The 20,018-nt window shown below is 38.5% G+C and overlaps 1 protein-coding gene across 5 annotated transcripts in view; it reads left to right on the top strand.

The window, feature by feature from the left end:
* Positions 1-20,018, top strand: part of LOC408278 (tyrosine-protein kinase Drl) — a 101,978-nt gene that overhangs the window by 79,319 nt on the left and 2,641 nt on the right. For all 5 annotated transcript variants that reach the window (XM_006569187.3, XM_026443347.1, XM_006569191.3 and 2 more), the window contains 5 exons: positions 5,450-5,621; positions 11,312-11,516; positions 18,462-18,618; positions 18,898-19,165; positions 19,430-19,616. In XM_006569187.3, the coding sequence (XP_006569250.2) occupies positions 5,450-5,621; positions 11,312-11,516; positions 18,462-18,618; positions 18,898-19,165; positions 19,430-19,616 (989 nt within the window). The remainder of the gene's footprint in view (positions 1-5,449; positions 5,622-11,311; positions 11,517-18,461; positions 18,619-18,897; positions 19,166-19,429; positions 19,617-20,018) is intronic.

The raw sequence follows: 20,018 nt of genomic DNA, 5'->3' as shown, positions 1-20,018 counted from the left end.
GCTATTATATATGATTTATCGATCGAGTAATAGCAGTTTGCATTCGATCCAGTTGTTTCGATATAGGCAATCGACCAAAATTCGTTCCAGATAAATGGAATTTTGACCTCTGAATAGGCGAAGAAAAATATTATTTTATTATTATTATCGCGTAATAAATCATTCATAAGAATCGTTCAACGTTCTTCTCTCACTGTCTACAATTTATCGATCGAGTAATAGTTTACACTCATATATTTCAATATAGGCCAGCGACCAAAATTCGTTCCAGATAAATGGAGAATTTAGACGAAAAAATCGATATTATTTTATTATTATTATCACGTAATAAATCATTCATAAAAATCCTAGAATCGTTCAACATATCCCTATACATCGTTTGGATACCAAATAAATGGAGTTAACCTTCAATGAGCGAAGAAAAATTCGATATTATTTTATAATAATAATAATAATAATAATAATAAATCATTATTAAAAATCAATTCTAAAATCGTTCAACGATATATCCTTTCCTATAATATTTCACTCCTACGATATTTTTTCTCCTCTCGCTGTCTATGATTTACCGATCGAGTAAAGAAAAAGTTTACACTAGATCCATTTATTTCGACGTAATCGACCGAACTAAAATTAATTCCAAATTCCTAAATAAAGAATTTTAACCTTCCATCAAAGGATATACAACGCGAAAGACGATAATTTTCCCGAAACGGGATAAAATTACTCGAATTTCCCGAAATAGGTAACATTCGTATACACAACAACGACAATGATAGGAAAAAGCAGCGCGTCCCAGTCGGATATGTCGGAATCGTATCGAAGCTCCATGTTTCACGTGGCGGCCGCAATTCGATAGGACACGACGCGTCTCGAAACGGGTCATTTTCATTAATTTGCGCTTACCTCCAACGCCTTAATTCCAAACCTTCGTAAATCTCGGTTAAGGTTCGTTTGTTTGGCGGGCAACCGGGATTCAACCGAGATACAACTCCTCCTCCTCCTCCTTATCCTTCTCCTGTTCTCGCTTACTCTTCTCGACTTTGCGCCTGTCCCTTAAAACTGGGAAAGCGTTTAAATCGATCCGCGTGCGCGGTAAATCGATTCCTTTGTCCTTCCACTCCCCCCTCCTTCCTTCTTTCTCTCCCTTAATCTCTCTTCCTCCGCGTTTTTTAATTAAAAATCAAGCGATGCGGTCTCTTTGAGCAAGCAAGTCAAGTCGTCCCGGGGATATTAATTATATTCCACTTTGATCGAATTCCACGCTTTGGAGATTTATTATATATACGATCGATATCCTTCAACTCTTGCGTTGACAACAGGTGAAAGTGATCTTGTATAGTCATTTCTAACACTCTTATTAATTACAAATAAAAATTCTCGCAAACTAGCATAATTTTTAATTTATTTTTTAACGTATTTTAATGTATTTTTTACAGTGTTATATATATTCAAAAGACTTTTTCTTTTTTTTCTTCATTTTATATTAATTTCTTTACAAGTTATATCATATATATTTTATTTTTGTACATTGATCGACTTCCTTACTTTCCTTTTTATCGTATATTTAATTAAATTAAATTTTAATAACAATTCTTTACACGTTGTAACGTTACGACGAAATAATAAATTAAATAATAAATATCGTTCTCCAAAAGAGTAAAAATTAAAAAAAAAAAATCTAAATCCGATCTAAAAGCAATCCAGGTCTCATCAAAGTTGAATCGAACGAGTTTTTTTTTCTCCTTATTCCTAATTTCGTCAACACCCTCGATCGAGTTATGAATCAAACACAAGTTACGCAATACCACACGTACATTTTCATAAACATTTACCAGCGATCTAATTATCCCTGCGAATTTCCCCCCTCCCCTCCCGCCCTCCAAACAAGCGCGATAATTAGCAATCGGCGCATCGAAACCAAACCGGGGCCAAATTTGCCAATTCGACGTGCGCTAACTAGGTCGAACAAACAAGTGCGAATAATTAAGTGGCGTGGCAAACTCATCAACAATTCAATTAGCTTTTCGTCGGCTCGCGAAACGGCGGTTTAGAGAAGACGACGTGAGACAGGCAAGGAGCAAAAGGCAACTGCGATACTGTCGCCGCCTGGCGGAGTGAACGGCGAGTCGCCTGCTGCCCTCTGCGAAAAAAAGGAAGAAGTTTGTGCAGCAACGTGGAGGGGGAAAGGAGGAAGAAGACGTTGGAAAAGATCGGGAAATAAACAAAGGAGATCGTTGCCTTTCGAGAATCGCCTTTGGACGGCGATTTTAACTTTTTAACACAAGTTTCCTCCTCTCTCTTTTCTTCATCCACCGATCTTCTCTTTCTTCATCGTTATCGTTATCGGGCAAAACTCGGAGGCTTGGTTCGGCGTTTTATTTATCCTGGCAACGGCACGAATCCTTTTCTTTTTTAGCAAGCCTTTCCTCTTCCGAATAGTGTACGAAACGAAAGGAGAGAAGAGACACGAATCCTTTCCTTTTTTACCAACGAAACGAAAGGAGGAGGGAGAGGAGGGTAAAAAGAATTTTGTGAAAAGGGGAAACGGGAAATTTGCGTCGTTTTCGCGGGTAATGAGGTTAAGAAAGTTTTATCGTTCTGGGAGGGGAGGGGGAAATTGGTTCCTCTCCGTTTCTTTATTCTATTTTTTGCACGAAACGAGGCAAGGGAAAGAAAAGGTGTAAGGGGATGGAGAATAATTGTAATTAGAAAAAGATGCGAGTGAATTCCAGAAAACTTTTCCTGAAAACTTGAGCTGGCTTATTTATTTATTTGAAATAAAATTTTTGATTGTAAGAATAATAAAAATATTCGGTAAGATTTTGTAAGGAAAAAGTAACTGGTTGAAAGAATGATATAAATTTCAAAAGTTTCCAAAAAAGATCTAAAAAATAAGAATAGCTTTGATTAGTTTAATTAAAAATTAAATTAAATTATCCAATCTGCCCAAACCAATTTTATTATCACTTCTACTCGAATTATAAAATTTTTGGAATCTATCCTTATTATGGCAATATTACGAAGTCATTGTAAAAAGAAAAAGAAAACGAGAGGATTTTTGAAAAAATAAAAATTCAACTGAACGTATAAAAAATTCTATGAAACATATCGAACGAGGATATTCTTTTCATTATTGTATAAAAACAATGATTCGATTTATTATATTTGCAACAATTATTTCAAATCCCTCCTTCCATATCGAAGAAGAACAAACAAATGAATAATCAAGAACAAAAGTTACGAATATTTCTTAATTTCATTCCTTTTTTTGATAATAAATAGAAACGTTATCAAGTTTCATTTTAACTCCATCGAATTATAAAAATTATACAAGATTTTGTTAATATAAATAAAAACTCGCACCATTTTTCCCAAAGTAACTTCATTTCTTCCTATCCTATCCTTTTAATAAAAACGTTCTCAATTTTAATCAACTCGATCAACTAGTGACGCCATCTAATAAACCTCCTACCGCCATCTAACATCTCCTACCGCCATCTAACCTCGTACCGTTACGCGCAAACTAGACAAACTTCCTAAACCCTTATGTCCATACGTTGGAAGGCACATATTCGGTGAATACGCGTGTCCTGTTTCGAAGATAACCTCGACTCACCAACATGGACTCGACTCGTGAAACGAAAACAACGAAAATTTAGGAACGAAAAGAAACGGAACAATAACGATGTGCACTCGTTCAAGAGCCTATTATTATTATCGAGCGCGTATTTCATTAAAAACGGAAGAATGTACTCGCAAAGTGTATCAAAGTGCATAGTGTTTCAAAGCGAATATCTCGTGTGCAATTTATCAGAGTTCGCCTTCTGTGAGATCCCCCTCCTTAAAACAGAGAGAGGGAGCAGTCTTTGGAAAATGAGGTAAGTCAAAGCGAATAGGGGAACAGAATTTTATCAATTTCCTTTATGGAGAGGATTCTCTTTTCTATTCACCCATCCTTGTAGAAAACAATTATCAATTAGAAACGGAAAATGGAAAAATGATCGTAGAGGGTGGTTTCCATTTTTGTTTATAGCGCGAAATCCGGGAGGGGAGGATTGAGAAAGGAGAGTAGAGAGGAAAGGGGAGCAGCAAAGAGTTATATAGAGCGGAAAGAGGAAACGAACGTGAAAGGAAATCCAAAGAGGTTTCGAAGAATGACTACGTGGAGGAGCTTTGTGCGAAAAGGTAGTCGTTTGTAGTGGACGACAGCGCGAGCAGCCAGAATGTTCAAAGAGATTTCCCTTCCTTCTTCCTTCGAATGTCGCCCTTAACTCTCTCTCTCTCTTACTCTGTCCCGTGGTTGCTCGTTTATTCGATCGTGACTCCTCGATACATGTAAACGAACGATCGATCAGCGTGTCAACGATTCGATGGTTAAATCGGTTAAATCTCTCACCTGGTGTCTGCCATCCAGCGATGGGATTAAGCGGATCGCGAGTTCGCGAATTAGAAAATTCTGTATAATGAAATAATCTTTTTTTTTTCTAAGATTTGAAGAAAAATATAAAAAAAGGAAAAGGATTCGAGACAAATTTAGAAATTTTAGGTTTAGGTTTAATCTTACAAGAAGCTTTCGTTACTATTTCGACAAAAGTAGTTATTTTCTCTTTAGATTTTTAAGTTTAAATTTAATTAAAGGAATCTTTGGTTCGTTGGAAAATTGTTCCAATACTCGCGTCGAGCTCGATCCCATCGCTAGGCTCGATACACACCGAGAAGCGGGAAAACGGTTCAATCGACAAAATGGATTGTCGATAGCGTAATGCGGCTTCGACAAGCTTTGTGGATGTAACACAATTATTTTACGCCGATACAGAAGTTCCCCTCCGCCCCCCTCGTTAAATCTCCCTTCCTCCTCTTCCCCGAACGAATCTATGTTAATGATCGTGTTTCTGCGTTATTGAACGATGTCGAAGTCATTGCTCGAGTGGCGTGCTGCTATCGACAGCACGCGTCAACTCTTCGCGCGATCTATGAATCTTTGAACGAAATTTCAATGAACCAAACGTTTCTCTGACATGGTCGTTTATCGCGCACACAGAGAATATAAATTTCGTTTAATCGGTTCATCGATAAAAGCAGCTCTCTTTTTCTCGTTTGTTATACGCGAAGAGAAGAGCTCGGCTCTTGACGAGTCGATACGAGGCAATTTCTCTCTTTTTAATTCCTCCCCTTAGAACGTTCTTATTAAAGGAAAATTTCTCGAGAAAAGTAATTTCGTTTTTCTCTTCGGATTTTTTAATCTACGTTTACTTGGAGAAGAGAAGAAAATTCGTTCGTCTTCGAATAACTTTAATAAACTTTCTTTTTTGCTTTCGTTCGCCTCTATTAATTGAGAAAAATCGGTAGATGTATCCTTTCTTCGTAATAGAGACGATATATTGTATTGTATTTTCGAGGAAATACAGGGAGGAGAAAATCGTTACAATTTTTTTTTCTGTCGCAGGAGTGCAAGCACCTCCGAGGAACGATTCGGTACGTTTGGAGCCAGGACCTCTGAGCGGCGCCGGAGCGCTATACGTCGCCGCGACCTGCGCATGCGCCTTGATACTAGTGGTGGGGAGCGTGGCGAGCGCCTTGTACATACGCAACAGCAAGGCTCGAATACAAGAGTCGCAGTAAGTGTATTATGAGCAGAATTTCATACACTATTTTTCTAAACTCTAAAAAACTCTCTCTCTCTATTCTTTCTCCCTTTTTTCTCTATGATTTTTTTAACTACGATTTTCCTTTCCTCTTCATCGTTTCGTTTTCACATTTCAACGTTTCTCCATTGCTCGAAAAATTGAAATTGTGAATAAACGGACGGAAAATCAATTTATTATTATCCTCCCGAAATATTATCGCGAGGAGCGATGTAAACAGAACGCGTAACGGGCGCGTACACATCGATGATCGTCGATGAATAAAATCGCCTGGGGATCGTAAATTACCGTAAATCGGAACGGAGATGGAACAAATATATCGGATTTCGTTTTCGGATAACGAACCTTTAAAAATGCAAATTTCCAACCGTTGAACCGGTAAAAAAAAATCCTAGCGGATTTGTTCGATTTTTCAATTTTTTCCCCCTCTCCGCCTATCCTAATTTCACGGACCAATCCAAAAAAAAAACAGAAGAAAACTTGCGATGCGATTAGCGGGCAGCCAATATGCTCGTATCGCATATCTCAAGAGTTTCTCAAAGGTTTGACGAGCCAAGATCTTTTGCCTCGGATCGATGGAAGGAGAGAGAAAGATTTCCACTCTCTCTCTCTATCTCTCTCTCCCCCTCCTCTCCTCGGGAAATTCATGGGATAAGAACTCTGGTAGGAGAACTCCGTCCGCATGAAATATCCTTTCAATAAGCCCGGGTGATCCGTCTGCCACCACGTTTTATTGCGCCAGCTTACCTTCTCCCAAGAAAGGAGGAATCTCCTTCGCCTCCTCCTTCGCGGAATTAACTAACCGCACCGGTTAATTGAGGTACCCGCCACCTTCGCCGTCTATCAATTCTATTACAATATATACGCACGAATATTAAATTCACAATTAATATTATCCTCCTGCTTTACCGATCGAGACGAATGGAAATTCTCTCCTCGAGAAAAGGCAACGTCGTTCAAACGAAAAATTGAGATTAAAAATTTTAATGCACTTTCGTCGTTCACCCCGTGATATCTCTTCTAACGGGAATACTTTTATCAGAGGAGGGAGGGGAATTTTCACAAGGAGGAAAGTGGCCGATTGATTGTCTCTACGGAGGGACGTATATTAGCCCTTTTTGAGCCCCCTTGATGACGATCTATATATACATTCTTTCCTTTTAAGGAGGAGGGAAGAAGGCGAGATTTTACATCCGTTCGCTCGAGTAAACACCGACCCTCGTCGTCGTCTCGATCTCGACGTCGCACAAAGGACGATTGGGCGGGGAGGAGAGCAGGATGCTCTTTGCGGCTACGAGTACTTCTTCTTAGTAGGAATTTTCTTACGAGAGAAGAAAATTTCAACAATTTTTTCCACTCTCTATTTTTTTCCCTCGAACAAAAAAACGTTTGATGAATAACATTTCACAATTGTGTATTGGATTGTAGTGGAAATTTTCGAAACGATGGATCGATTTTATCATTCGTAGAGACGTATTATTCGATATAAACGTAGTTTTTTTCCCCCTTCCCTCTCTCGCTCCAGCTTTTATAACCCCATTTCGCGATGTATAAATTATTAAGCCATACCTTAAGGAAGATTGCATCCGGGAAAGAAGAAGCAAAGGAGGGAAGATTCGAAGAAGTTTCGAGAGGGGAAGGGGGAAGGAAACTTTTACTCGCTTACTCTACTCTCCTCTCCTTTCTTTTTTCTTCTTCTTCTTGGGACTCGTTGCACTCACCTCGAATATATTAATTCTCCGCTTGGAGGGGACTGTCGGAATTGTGATTTTTACGTGAGATTTAAATAGAAAAATATATATACGTACATAATTCAAGAACAAAGAAGATTTAAACACTCGTTCTACTTGCTTTTAACTCTCTCTCTCTCTACTTTCTTCGAAACTTTGCGAAATTTCGAGCGTCTCGCTCCTCTTCCTTTCGTCGCTTTATAATTAATATTAATTTGCATAGTAATAACTCTGCAGCGCAAGACGGGGATTCCGTAGCGCGCGTTAAAATTAGATACGAAAATGAAATAAGTTTCATTGTGACGCATCGTAAACAGACTTTCGAAAGAGACCTTGATCGACAGAGTCGCCTTTTAATTGTCGATAAGGAAGGGAGGAGGAGGATATCGATTAAACGTCTTCGATTACCGTCGCTCGATTACACGGGATCCGTTGCGCGACGAAATTATAGAAAAATGAAGAGGGGAGTAGGAAAGAAAAGTTGGAGAGTGGGGGGGAGAGGGAAAAGCGCGCGCCCTTTGTGCGCCTGCCGCCGTTCCAATTCACCCTCAAAGTGGACCAATTGTCTCTCTCTCCTCTCCAGCTACCGTTATTAAATCTTTTGAAGTTTCCACCTCCCCCTCCCCCTCCTCCTCCTTCTCGAGGAATTTTTCGCAAGATGGAAATAGTTTTGGACGACGAATATTAATTCCAGGGGGGGGGCATTAACTGCGATAATGATGAAAACGTTGATGTTTTCTCGTCTTGTTGTTATTTGAAAACAGAATTTTTCTCAAAGTGGGGCAAATTAGAGTAGATTATAAATCTTTTGCATAGCAATATCTGTTCATGTTTTTTTACTTATTTATATTTTTATTATTTTATTATATATTTTTTTTTCATATTTTTTTATTTATTTATTCTTAAAATATAGTTTCAATTTCTTCGATGTTCATATCTCTTGAAATTTCTCGAGCATTTTTTCTCGAGATGGAAATAGTTTTGGATCCAGATGAATATTAATTATTACAACAATTATTAACTATGATGATGATAATTTTTTGAAATCTCTTCTCACGGAATTTTTCTTAAATTGAAGCGATAGTTTTTAGATAACAATATCTATTCGTCGATATTTCTTTACTTATTTGTTTATTTATTCTTAAAATATAGTAGTTTCAATTTCTTCATTTTTTCAGATTATTCAATCTCTTGAAATTTCTCCTCGAGGATATTATTTTTCTCAAGATGGAAATAGAATTAGAATATTCATCTGGATCCAAAAGCCATTAATTGAGATAATGATAAACTCGAATTTTTCTCAAAGTGAAGTATATTGTAGATTTTATTATTAAATTTTTTGAAATTTTTCCTCATGGAATTTTTCTTAAATTGGAATAATAATTTTTAAATAATCTATTCATCGATATTTATTTATTTATTTACTCTTAAAATATTCTTCACAGATTATTCAATCTCTTGAAATTTCTCCTCGAGGAATTTTTCTGAAGATGAAAGTAAAATTAATGTTCATCTGGATCCAAAACTAATAGCCATTAATTGAATTTTTCTCAAAGTGAAGTATATTTTGGAATTAAATTTTTTGAAATTTTTTCTCATGGAATTTTTCTTAAATTGGAATAATAGTTTTTGGATAATATCTATTCATGAATATTTCTTTACTTATTTATTTATTTATTTGCTCTTAAAATATTCTTCACAGATTATTCAATTTCTTGAAATTTCTCCTCGAGGAATTTTTCTCAAGATGGAAATAGAATTAATATTCATCTGGATCCAAAACTAATAGCCATTAACTGAATTTTTCTCAAAGTGAAGTATATTTTGGAATTAAATTTGTTGAAATTTTTTCTCATGGAATTTTTCTTAAATTGGAATAATAATTTTTGGATAACAATATCTATTCGTCGATATTTCTTTACTTATTTATTTATTTATTTGCTTTTAAAATATTCTTCATAGATTATTCAATTTCTTGAAATTTCTCCTCGAGGAATTTTTCTCAAGATGGAAATAGAATTAATATTCATCTGGATCCAAAACTAATAGCCATTAACTGAGATAATGATAAACGTACAACTTAAAATTGTCAACTCCTTAAAATTGTCCCTTCGTGGATTATTAAATCTCTTGAAATTTCTTCTCGCGGAATTTTATTTTCTTAAAATGGAAACAGTTTTAGGAACAGATTTATCACAATAAACGTACAATTGAAACGTACAATTCCACGTTCCAGTTTCCCTCAAAGTGAACCAATTGCGTCTCTTCACGGATTATCAAATCTTTTGAAATCTTTTCAACTTTCTTCTCGTGCAATTTTTCTGTTTATTCATTCTCGAAACGTAAACTTCCAATTTCCCCGTGAAAGTGGATCAATTGTCTTTTCACAGATTATTAAATCTTTTTCAAATTCTCTCGAAGCGAAATTTCGTTTAAAATGGAAAATAGTTTCAGATCTGGAACGATATATCAACATTTTTCTACTTACTTATTCTTAAAACGTACGTTTCCACGTTTATCTCAAAACGAAGCAATTATCTTGTAATAATAATTGTTAAGTCTTTTCAAATTTCTTCTCGCCAACATTTATTCCATAAAACGTACACACTTGCAAATTTTTCTCAAGGCGGAAATAATAGTTTCAGATCCAAGCAACGAACACAATAATAATCAAAAATCGCTTATTCCATTCCATTTCCCATGATATAACAATATAAAATACAATATAAACAATACAAGAATATAAAATACAATTGTATCGAATAATATACAATATAAAATATACACAACAATATAACAATATAAAATACAATATAAACAATACAAGAATATAAAATACAATTGTATCGAATAATATACACAACGCGCAACGATTAAATAATTTAATCTAATCTAAACGTTTAAACGCTTCTGCATTGACCGCAAAAAACTCGAACCGTTTCCTTCGATTCGTCCAACGGACAACATCCCCTCTCCTTTCTCCCGTGTTGCCATTTACACGCCAAATTATCACGCCGAATTATCGACGGTCGAACGGAACGAAGGCGAAAACGTATATAAAAAGCGTAAACGGGCGCTCCCCCCTCCTTCCTAAAAAGCGAACACAAAGAATCGTGGGAGGGGGAGAAGGAGGAAAGGAACCGCGCAATATTTGAAATGGTCGCCCCTCTTCTCCTCTCGTCCAACTTTTTTCCCGTGGAAAATCGTGGATTTACCAACGGCCGATAAATCCGACCGAAATATCGGAATTACTATCTCTCTTTCTCTCTCTCTCTGGAGAATTTTAGTCGGTTGGTTCTCCTCGCCGGCCATCTCTCTGATATCTAGCACGGCGCAAAGGGGAACGGAGCAGTACCACCCTCCTTTGAAAATTTCGGCCCCGCGGGCCAACCGGTAATTTGACACGGCGCGAGCATCGATCGTGGCGGATGTGTTATCGTCGCGGGACTGCAAACGAACGAACGAACGATTTCGAAAGGATTTTCTGGCTCGGAGGCCATCGATGATTGCGAAGAAATTTGAAATTTTCCTAAAGATGTTTCTGAAATATATATATAATTAGTTACATCTACTTTAATTAATTTAATATATATATATACGAGAAATGAGAAAAATCTTTTTAAAGTAATTTCTACGAGGAAAGGGATGCGCTTTGCGATAAGACGGCCTAATTTGAATATTTCTGGTACGAGGAAAGGCACTTAAAATTCCTCTACCCCTAAGTTCACGGTGGTTATCTCACGGAGGAGATGGAAGTTTTATATCACGATTTTATAATCTTCTTTAAGTCCTTCCTTTCCTCGACGTCCCGTCGTTCCGCTCGGTTTCCATTTTCTCAAAATTTTCCAATTTTTTTTTTTTTTAATCTTTCGAAAACGAAGGGAAACGATACAGCGTTTCGAAAGATTCCGTTTCACGAATCTTCCCTTGCAGGAAAACGCTGCCCTGCTGCAGCTACTCGGCGGCGGAAACTGGCGGCCTCGCGAGAAGTTCCGTCCTGGTCAGGGTCGACCCACGGCCCGGCAGCGCCAATTCAGGCAGCTACGCGACCATCGCCGATCTCGAGCCGTTATACGCGAGGCCGTGCGGCTCCAGGGCGAGTTACTACGCCTCCAGCCACGTCACGCATCTCAGCCAGGTATCGTGCAATTAATCATACGTATCACGAAGGGAATGGTATTGGCTTGGAGCGGCGGTGAGACTGGAAAAGTGTTAAGGAAATTAGATTGTCGAGTTTCGATTTTGAAGAATTGGCAGAATTATTAAATTGGATTATTATATATTTTTATATATATTTCGAAATTATAAAATACTCTCAAAATACTCGGTTAGAAAATATTATCAAGTTAAGATCAATTTGTATTATCTTTAAGCTGGTTGATGGTTGATAGAAAATATTGTTTTTGAAATTTGAATCCCTTTTTTGATTAGATTGGATTATATTATTTACGTGATTTCTTGAAGTTACAAAATACTCTCGCAGTTACGAGTGAACAGTATCGTTCCCTGAAATAACGTAACAGGTTATTAAGGAACGAAAACAAAACCGAAAGTAAATAAAGAAATCCTTGACTTGCGCCAAGCCAAGATCGATTTCAAGCTCGTGAATGTTTCTCTTTAAACTAATGTCTTAAACGTATTGTTATTATTGTCTTTGAAATTTCACTCTCTCTTTCCCGCATATATTTCAATCTTTTAATCTGTATCATTCGCACGATGTACGTATCCATCGGAATTAGAAAATGCTGTCGCAGCACTACGACTGTACGGCGCACACGTTCCGTGAAATAACGTAACAGGTTTAAGGAGCGGGAACAAAGTCGAAAGTAAATGAGAATCGCATTTCCCCTCTTCGTCTATTCCTTCTCTCTTTCTCTTCTCCTCTTCCAATTGCACGCCAGTTCTTTCGCACGAGACAGAGACGATACGATTACTCTTCTCTTTCTGCTTCGTCCACGTCGCGTGCAAGACGAGAGAGAGAGATAGACAGAAACAGAGACGATACGATTACTCTTCTCTTTCTGCTTCGTCCACGTCGCGCGCGAGACGAGAGAGAGAGATAGACAGAAACAGAGACGATACGATTACTCTTCTCTTTCTGCTTCGTGCACGTCGCGCGCAAGATAAGAGAGAGAGATAGACAGAAACAGAGACGATACGATTACTCTTCTCTTTCTGCTTCGTCCACGTCGCGTGCAAGAGAAAGAAAGAAAGAGAAACAGAGACGATACGATTACTCTTCTCTTTCTGCTTCGTGCACGTCGCATACGAGACGAAAGAGAAAGAGAGAGAGAGAAAGAGACGCTCGAAAACTTGATCGAATTTGCGGTCGTGGGGAGGGTGGGGCGAGGGCCGTTTTCCGCCAACAACTCCTCGCCCCTCCTCCTCGCCTCTTTATTCACTCTATTTCAAACCTTGCTCACGCTTGCCTCCGGAAACTGGTACACGTGTTAAATCCCTTTTCCCTTCCTGTTCTTTCTCCCTTTCGCTCCTCTTGGAATCTTGTTGTTGGAAGCTTCTCCTTGGAGAGATGCTCTCCTCTCTGGGGAAGGGAAGGGAAGGGAAGGGTTGGAAAGAAGGTTTGCTTATGGAGGAACGTCTTATGTACACTTGATTTGCGATACGAGAAGTGAGAAAGGGGATACGTTCTTTCTTTTCTTTTTTTTTTTTTTTTTTTTTTTGGATGGATAAGCTGATTCGATGGATAATACTTGTTAACATTTTCCAATCTGCTATTTTGAAGCTGTGAAAGAGGAAAAGAGAAATATTAAAAGAAAGTATTGTTATTAACGAATTATTAAATTCGTATCGGAAGAATTTTTTTTTTTTTTTTTTTTTTGGATGGATAAGGTGATGGATAACACTTGTTAATATTTTCCAATCTGCTATATAAACTATTTTGAAGCTGTGGAAACAAAAAAGAAAGAATATTGAAAAAAAATATATTATCAATTTAAAAGTAACTTAAATTATCAAATTCCTTGCTTCCCTCCATATACCCCACGATCAAACGAGATGGTAACTTTAATATTATTCTTTTGATTTGAAACGCAAATTCGAATCCCCCGTCGTACCTGTTACAAAGGGGATATTACGACCGAGTGGTATAATTGCGTAAAACGTTGATCGATGCTCGGGTGAATAATTAATAAAGCGGGGAGAGAGAGTCGACAATTTACAATTTGGATGGAGGAAAAGGCGGTCGTCGAAGCTCGCTCGCCTTCCTTTCTCCTTGTTCTCGATCCCTGCGTGTGTTCGTCGAGAGCGCGCCACCAGCGATCTCTTTGTGATCGCACGGAATTCAAATTTCAATGGGAACCGGGGTAAGGCGACTTTCTCTGTTCGGTAAAGAAGATCCCCTCTCGATCGACTCATCGAAAGATTGTTTGATCGGAAAAGGATATTTCGTATATCTCGTCGCACCTTTCCTTCCAAAATTTCTTATGCTTGTACACGTAGAACGGGAAGGAAAAATTAGAAATAAAAAAAAAAGTATTTGAAAAAGAAAGAAAAAGAATCGTATTTAAAAATTTATATATCTGAATTCCTCTCTCTTCACGCGTCTAAAACGAAAAACGAGGGAGAGGAGAAAGAAGAAAAAGGAGAAATACGTACAAGCAAGACAGAGAGAGAGAAAAAGGGAGGGAAGGTTACAGAGATCGCGCAAATGTCGAATAAATATGCAATGGAGTTTGGAAAGAGCAGCGAGGCATCGCTCGATTCGCGTAACAAAGTCTAGAGGGGCACTTTCCGCCCGCGAAACGAGCGTTTTACATTAATTTCCCGGGGAAAAAGAAAGTGGGGTACTACCACCTGTGCTTTTCGCTATTCAAAGAGAAGAGAGAGAGAGAGAGAGAAAAGGTTACACACGCGGTTACCTTCTTCCTTCCTCTTGCTAAGGAACCCTTGTGGATGGTGAAAGAGAGAGAGAGAGAGAGAAGCTGGAAGTGGGTCTCCTCCTCCTGTGATTGTTTCGGCTTTGATCTTGGATCAATTTACCGGGTATATACGCGTATATGCCTCAACCCCCCTCCTTCTCGTCTGTCCTCGTCTGAAACGCGCCACCAACTTTGTTGCACCGATACGAAGAGAGAGAGAGAGAGAGTCTTTATAGAAACGTGTGCAGATAGCGATGGGTTCGAGTACGTCGCGAAACGTGGAATAAATTCAAAGGATAAGAATTCTTTGTAAGTATTGCATAAGGAAAGTAATCGTGAACGCGACGAAGATCTTGAAGAAATTTTTCTGTTCATTGAATTTAAATTTTCGCTCGTATATACACAAATTGTGATTTATTAATGTTATGGGGAAAAAATTGATCGAAACAAAGAAATAAATAAATTACATATATTGGAATGAATTTAATTGAAATTAATATTAAAAAGAAAAAAATTTCAATTTATATATCATTCGTTCAATTTTAAAAAATTAATTAGAATAATTATTACGATTATTCATATTATTTAATATGTAATTTTATTAATTAGTATAAAATTTTGATATAATAAAATTAAATTATTTTATTTTATAAGTATTTTTTATATTTAATTAATTTTATTAATTAATAATACATTATTATTGTGTATATTAAGTTTTTTTTTTGTTATATTTATTTATTTTTGAATAAAATATTTATATATATATATATATATATATATATATATATATATAATTAAATATATATATATTCAATATTATTTATATATTTATAAATAATTATATATATATATAAATATTTATTATATATCAATTCTAAACAAATTCCAATTCTCTAATAAATATCTATTCTTCACGTACTCGTCATTCTACTTCGAAACTTGCGCGTTCCACCGTTCTCGATCCCATCGCTAAGATCCAAGCAAAACCGCCAACCAGCCCGAGGAGGCACGGAGCGCGAATATACACGTGTAATACGTACAAGAAGGTATGTGTGCGCGCGCATGTAACCGCCATCCTCGAGGTTGGGAAACGGTTATCCTTTAGCCGTGCGCGCAACGATCTCGTTCGCGCCCTCTCTTCTCAAAACTCGCCCAGTCATGTAATCCAGCAACGTCTTATCCCTCCTGTAAAACGATACGCTTGAGATCCATCCACCCATAACGCCGAAGAAGAAGCCATTACTGCTCTGTCCACCTGACAGAGAGAGAGAAAGAAAGAGAGAGATAGTGAGACTACTTCTAGAGTCCTCTACGGAACAGATGCGTCTCCTCCCTCCCCCCTCTCCCGCTTTCCCCGATAAACTCGAAAAGGAACAACCGGTCCAATCCTATCCCCTCTCCCTCCCGCCCGTCTCGCCGAGCGAGATAACACCAATCGGCCCGTCACACCACAGTCTCTCCGACCAATCGGAGACGGGGACGGCGTGCAACACGTCTCAACATGTGTGTGTGTGTGTGTATCGTCGCGCTCCTATTTCTATATCGTCTCCTTCGCGTGTATTTTAATTGCAAATTTTTTTTCCTTCTTTTCGCACAGTTCTTTGCACACTGTTGGCCGAATCCACCGACGGCTCGAGAGAGACGATAGGTTCTCGATTCTCCCCTCTCTCTCTCTCCTTTACTTTTTGTTACTGTGGTCGAAAAGCAGAGCGGAGAAAAGTCGCGCGCTCTCCCCTCCCCCTTTCGAAATCTAAGGGAATTAAATTATTTAAATAGTTGGTGTATTCATGAAGTTGGAGGGGGAAGGGGGATAGTTTAGATAGATGGGTTTCTTTTTACCTTTTGTATTTAAAAATACAATGATCGAACTTGAGGTAAAAAAAAAGATTGTGGTAAAAGTTTTCAAAGTTTTTCTTCTTTCTCTTTCTTTTTTCCCCCTCCCTCTTCCCGGAATAAATTTTCCTGTTCTTCTCGGATAAAAATGGTGGACAAGGAGGGTAAGGGGAATGAGAGAAGATGGTGAAAGGTGGGTTCCTTGAAAAAAGAAAAAAAAAAAGAAAAAAAGAATCCGAGTACAATCCAAGATCCTTCCGTTATTAATTAATCCGTTTGCCTCGCTTTTAAATCGAATCGACGGAATTATTAAATTATCGGAAGGAAGGGCGGATATTGTTAATTAATTATCCGACTTCAAGTTGAAAAGTTTCGCCTGGAATGGTTTCTTTCCTCAGAAAAAAAAAAAAAAGAAAGGAAATGAAGGCTCCCCCGAAAACTGTGGGGGAGAGGGGAGGGGACGCGACGTTTGACGAGAGAGAGAGCTCTCTCGATAAATAAATCGAATTGATGCATTGCACGTATCCGGCAAAAAGTTCGCCGGTGGCGCGCTGTTAAATCAATAGCGACTCGATTGTGATTGTATAAAAAAAAAAAAAAAAAAAAAAGCGATTTGTCAATCTAGATTCGGTACAAGAAGAGATAGAATAAATAAATAAAAGGGAAAAGATCGTGTAGATTGTCCTTTCCTTTTTTTTTTTTTTTTCTCCCCCCCTCCCAATTTTAACGAAAAGCAAAGCTTTATCTTCGAACGATGATGCAATTAATTCGCACGATGCATAAGCGATATCATCGAAATCAATCGCGGCAAAACACGGCCAAGCGCGAAACAAATGATAATAAACGAAACGATCGAGGAGGGGGAGGGAGGAGAAATAATATTTGTAGCTCGTATTCGCGGTATATTTTTCCTCCCAAAAATTCTGCGACTGAACGTTTGCGATTGCACGTCTATCGTACAGTACAATAACGAATCTGTTCGTTAAAATTGCCATATTAGAAAAAAAAAAAAAAAAAAAAAATTATCGTGCAAAATGCGATCAAAACCACGATCTAATCATCCGCCATCATCGTTGTAACGCAGGCGAATAAAGCAAAGCGTTTGATAATCCGATTATGATACCCCCTCCCCCCCTCCCCTTCCTTCTTATTTTTATTTTTATAGCGCCACGGCGCTTGCTCGTAATTCACTTGGGCGGAAGAGAGGAAACCCTGTTACTGGTTGCAAACATTATAATTAAAAGTGGTAGAAGCGTGGTCCGGTTATCGCCGGTTTAAACCAACGACGAAAAGCAACGATGGAAGCATCCGTTTTTACTCTCCATAATAACGAAATTATTGCACCTCTTGTCTCTCTCTCTCTCTCTCTCTTTCTCTCTAGTGGCCGCGATTATCGCAGTTGAACAAAGCACGCTCGCTTCCACGTTCCACTATTTATATTTATAAGCTTATTCTCCGCCCGTCGAAATTCCACCGCCTCTCGAAATTCCGGCGCCGTTTCTTTTCATACGATTATTATTTAAATCTCTCGTCGCCTCATCGTCTCGTCGTATTTTCATTGACGAGAAAAAAATGGGGGAGGGAACAATGTGGGGAGAAACAATTTGGAAACTGATAATGGAAACTGAAATAATCGAATAACTAAAGATCATTATAGTGAAGAGGAATCGTCTCTTATTTTTCAAATTATTTTGTCAAAAATCGGGATAGAGAAATTCTTATTTATTTATTTACTTACTCTGCCCCCCTCCCTCCCCTTTACAGATTCGCGCGCACGTGGTCGTGTCCGGTAATAATTTGCACGCGTCGCGTTAATGCTTCTCGAAGCGTTCGAGCCCTCCCCTCTTCCTTTCTCCTTCTCCCACCACCACGCTGAAACACGTACACACAAAGAGGCCGTTGCACGCGTAGACGCGTGCAAATGGGATGGGAGGGGCCGGAGGCAAAACTGCGGAAAATTGAAATTAATGAATAACCGGCCTCCCCTCCCCCTGTTTGCTCCCCGCCCCCTGCTCCTCCTACGCAACGCGGGGACCCGGTGGAAAATCGTCGTGGAACAAAGGGGAGTGCGGCTGGAATACGATGGAAACGACGATATAAAAGCGCGAGGGTTGTCTCCTTCCTCCCCTCCTCCCCTCCTCTTCTTCACATCGTCCTTCGGAGACACCTCTTTCGCGTCTTGTTACAGGCGACAAATGCTTTTTTAACGAGTTCTCCGTGGATGGGATTTTCTTTCGTGATGAATTATGCAGACCGAGCGTGTCAGAGAGAAAGGAGAGGGGGAAAGGGTGGAAATTGTTTAAGAATCTCTTTGCTGTCTGCTCGTCGACGGTATCAGATTTAATACTCTCGAAGTGCCTGTTAATTTACAGTCGACCGATCCTTGCGAGAAGGCGAGGGCACTCGCCGTGTCGAGGTCTGCCCTCTACTGTCGCAATCTCGTGCAGGAGGGCACCTTCGGTCGGGTCTACAAAGGCACGTTGGAACTGGCCGGAAGGGAGCAAGAAGTCATCATAAAGACAGTCACAGGTATCGATTGAATACGTTACGATAATTTATATCTAGATTTTTATTATCCGATTCGCGTGGTGAAAAAAAATAAATTCCTCGACGCGTGCTACGTATTCTTGTTCGAATTTTCGCGACGATGGTCTGCGTTAGCAACGCGCGATAAGGTAGAGAATCGTGCGTACCTACAACCGATTACACACTCGTGAGAACTTTCTTATTCGCGAAGTTTTTTCCATTTTCGAAATTCAAAGTCGAATCGAAATGAGTAATAAGAGAAACAACAATTAACAATTTTAGAAGTGGCATCGGCTTATCAAGCCTCTTTGCTGGTGGTCGAGGGGTCGCAATTGGCAGGACTGGTGCACTCGAACATAGCTTCGCTGGCTGCCGCATGCCTGGACAGTTCTTGCCCTTTATTGGCGTACACGAGCACGCCAGGCGAGTTGAATCTGAAGCTCTACCTTACCGACGGGAACCACCATCCCGGGACAAGGGATTTGGTGCACGTTGGTGCACAGGTTGCCAGAGCAGGGGCATTCTTGCACGGTCGGGGCCTCCTGCACAGGTGTGATCGCATCTCTCTACTACTTTTTGCGTTCGAGAATCGATTAGAGTGTTTTTCAATCGATTTGTTTTCACGCAAACGTGACTAAGCGACTGGTAGATAGTCAAATACGCATTTATTCGTGTCACACGAGTAAAAATGCGTTATGCAAAGAGAAGCCACTTGAGAAAAAAAAAAAAAAAAAGAAAGAAGGAATCTTCAAATAGATCGTGTTTATATACGAGAGAGAAATTGGAACGTAATCGAGGGTATATACTTTTACAGGGATATCGCTGCCAGAAATTGTCTGATCGAGCCAAGCAGTCTTCGTGTCCGATTAGCCGATACGGCTTTGGCGCGAGATCTCTTCCCTCAGGACTACCATTGTCTCGGTGATAACGAGAACAGACCAATTCGTTGGATGGCCTTGGAGACCCTCCAGCACAATCAATACAGCACTGCGACAGACGTGGTGCGTATCACGAAGCACGTTGCCACGATCTAAAGTTATTTAAATTACTCCTAAAAATAATTGTATATTATTAGCGTTAAATGTAATTATAGTGCGAGATATAATTGCTCTTTTTTTTTTCTTTTCTTTTTTTTTTTTTTTTTTTTTTTTTACTTTGGATTTGAATATACACGATTTATACATATATAATAGTGTTTGCAATACTCATATGGTGGAAAAAAAATTACTCCAAAGTACACACAAAAAAAAAAAAAAAAAGAAAAAAAAAAAAAGAAAAAAAATTATTTAAATCAAAAAGATGTAACGAACAGTTAGTTAATTTACTTATTAATAATACATACGCTTCATTAAAAATGCATGCATAATGCAATTTCTGTTGCAATATTATCGAACTGATACATA

The sequence above is a fragment of the Apis mellifera genome, linkage group LG10, assembly GCF_003254395.2.
Source record: "Apis mellifera strain DH4 linkage group LG10, Amel_HAv3.1, whole genome shotgun sequence".
Taxonomy (NCBI): Eukaryota; Metazoa; Arthropoda; class Insecta; order Hymenoptera; family Apidae; genus Apis; species Apis mellifera.
Note: the sequence above shows the minus strand (reverse complement) of the source record. Positions and strands in the feature narration are given on the sequence as shown.